We start from the raw sequence: 1252 nt of genomic DNA on the forward strand, positions 1-1252 counted from the left end.
TCAACCTTGGCTCTGGCTTGGACTCAGCCTGGGAACTATAAAATTATGATGCCTGAGCACCCCCCGCCCTTAGAGATTCTGGTTTAATTATCTGGAACTGGGATCTCCCAAAACTCCTGGGAGGATATTACTGTGCAGCAAGGGTTGGGAGCCGCAGACAAGATGTCCAGGACTTAAGAGATCATCTTATCCAAGGGTTCTCGGCTATGGCTGCAACCCAGCATCCTCTAGAGAACCTTCAAAAGAAACACTGCCCCACCCACTGAACCCACATTTCTGGAGGACGGGACCAGGCTTTTTAGAAAACTCCCAGGTGATTTTGATGCACAGCAGGAGTTAAGGTCAGCTGACATGATATAGCCATCCTGTACCCAAGGAAAAGTGAGACTAAGAAAGGTCCTGCGGCTTGGTCAAGGTCAGATCCCCATTGCTCCAGAGGCAGGTCTGGGGCTCAGGTTTGACGCCTTCTACTGGTCTTTGCAGCCTAACGCCATCCCTCCTGTTTGTCTATTATATTTATTGATGCCTCCTCATCCTTCAGGTGATGTTCCTGCCTCCAGGAGGCCTTTTCTGGTTCCTCACAGTCACCTTGTGTCCGGTCTGGGTAAGATCCCCTTTATTTCTATTTGAACAGCACCCTTACTTTGCCCCTCAGCCTGTCTGTTGCAGGAGGACGAGCCTGTAGCTTCTTGTTTTTACTGTAATTTGGTGGCATGTAGTGGGGTTCCAAATAATACTTGCCAAATTGAAGTTCCATAACGTTTTGTTCATTAATTAGTCAACATGGTTTGCTAAAAATAATCCTTTCCTGTACGTTTGCTTTGGAAAATAGTTTCTGAAAGCAAAAGCTATTTCTTACCCATCTATGGCCCACTGTGCTGTGTGGTTCAGGATCTCATAAACAAAAAGGACTTCCCGGCCTGCCTTCCAGTAGAGAGAGAGGTTTAGAAAGATATGTTTGGTAAGGGGAGTTTGATGACAGAATAATGGAAACAAGACTTCAGTGACCTTACATGGTGCTCAAAGTACTTACAACACCCAGGGGCTTTTGAGTAACATACTTACAAGTGTATCTGGCTTAATAAAAGGGAGCATGTGGCATTACCTACAGACAAAAAGTTAACCCAAGAAAATAATGCTATTTTCTGAAAGTAGGTTTTGAGGATTGAATTTTTTTTATATATTGAATATATAACTCTGAACAGCCACGTTTTATTAGTATAGCAGAATCAAATTCTTTGGCTGGTATCTT

At 44.0% G+C, this 1252-nt stretch overlaps 1 protein-coding gene across 2 annotated transcripts in view; it reads left to right on the forward strand.

Annotated features, from left to right (window-relative positions):
* Positions 1 to 1252, forward strand: part of ANO6 (anoctamin 6) — a 182000-nt gene that overhangs the window by 44183 nt on the left and 136565 nt on the right. Inside the window, exon 2 of one of the 2 annotated variants that reach the window (XM_003793553.3) lies at positions 542 to 604. The exons of the other annotated variant lie outside the window; for it this stretch is intronic. Coding sequence (XP_003793601.1) covers positions 542 to 604 — 63 coding nt within the window. The remainder of the gene's footprint in view (positions 1 to 541; positions 605 to 1252) is intronic. 2 annotated transcript variants of the gene reach the window in all.

Source organism: Otolemur garnettii, unplaced genomic scaffold (genome assembly GCF_000181295.1).
Source record: "Otolemur garnettii isolate 467f Iridium unplaced genomic scaffold, OtoGar3 scaffold00070, whole genome shotgun sequence".
Taxonomy (NCBI): Eukaryota; Metazoa; Chordata; class Mammalia; order Primates; family Galagidae; genus Otolemur; species Otolemur garnettii.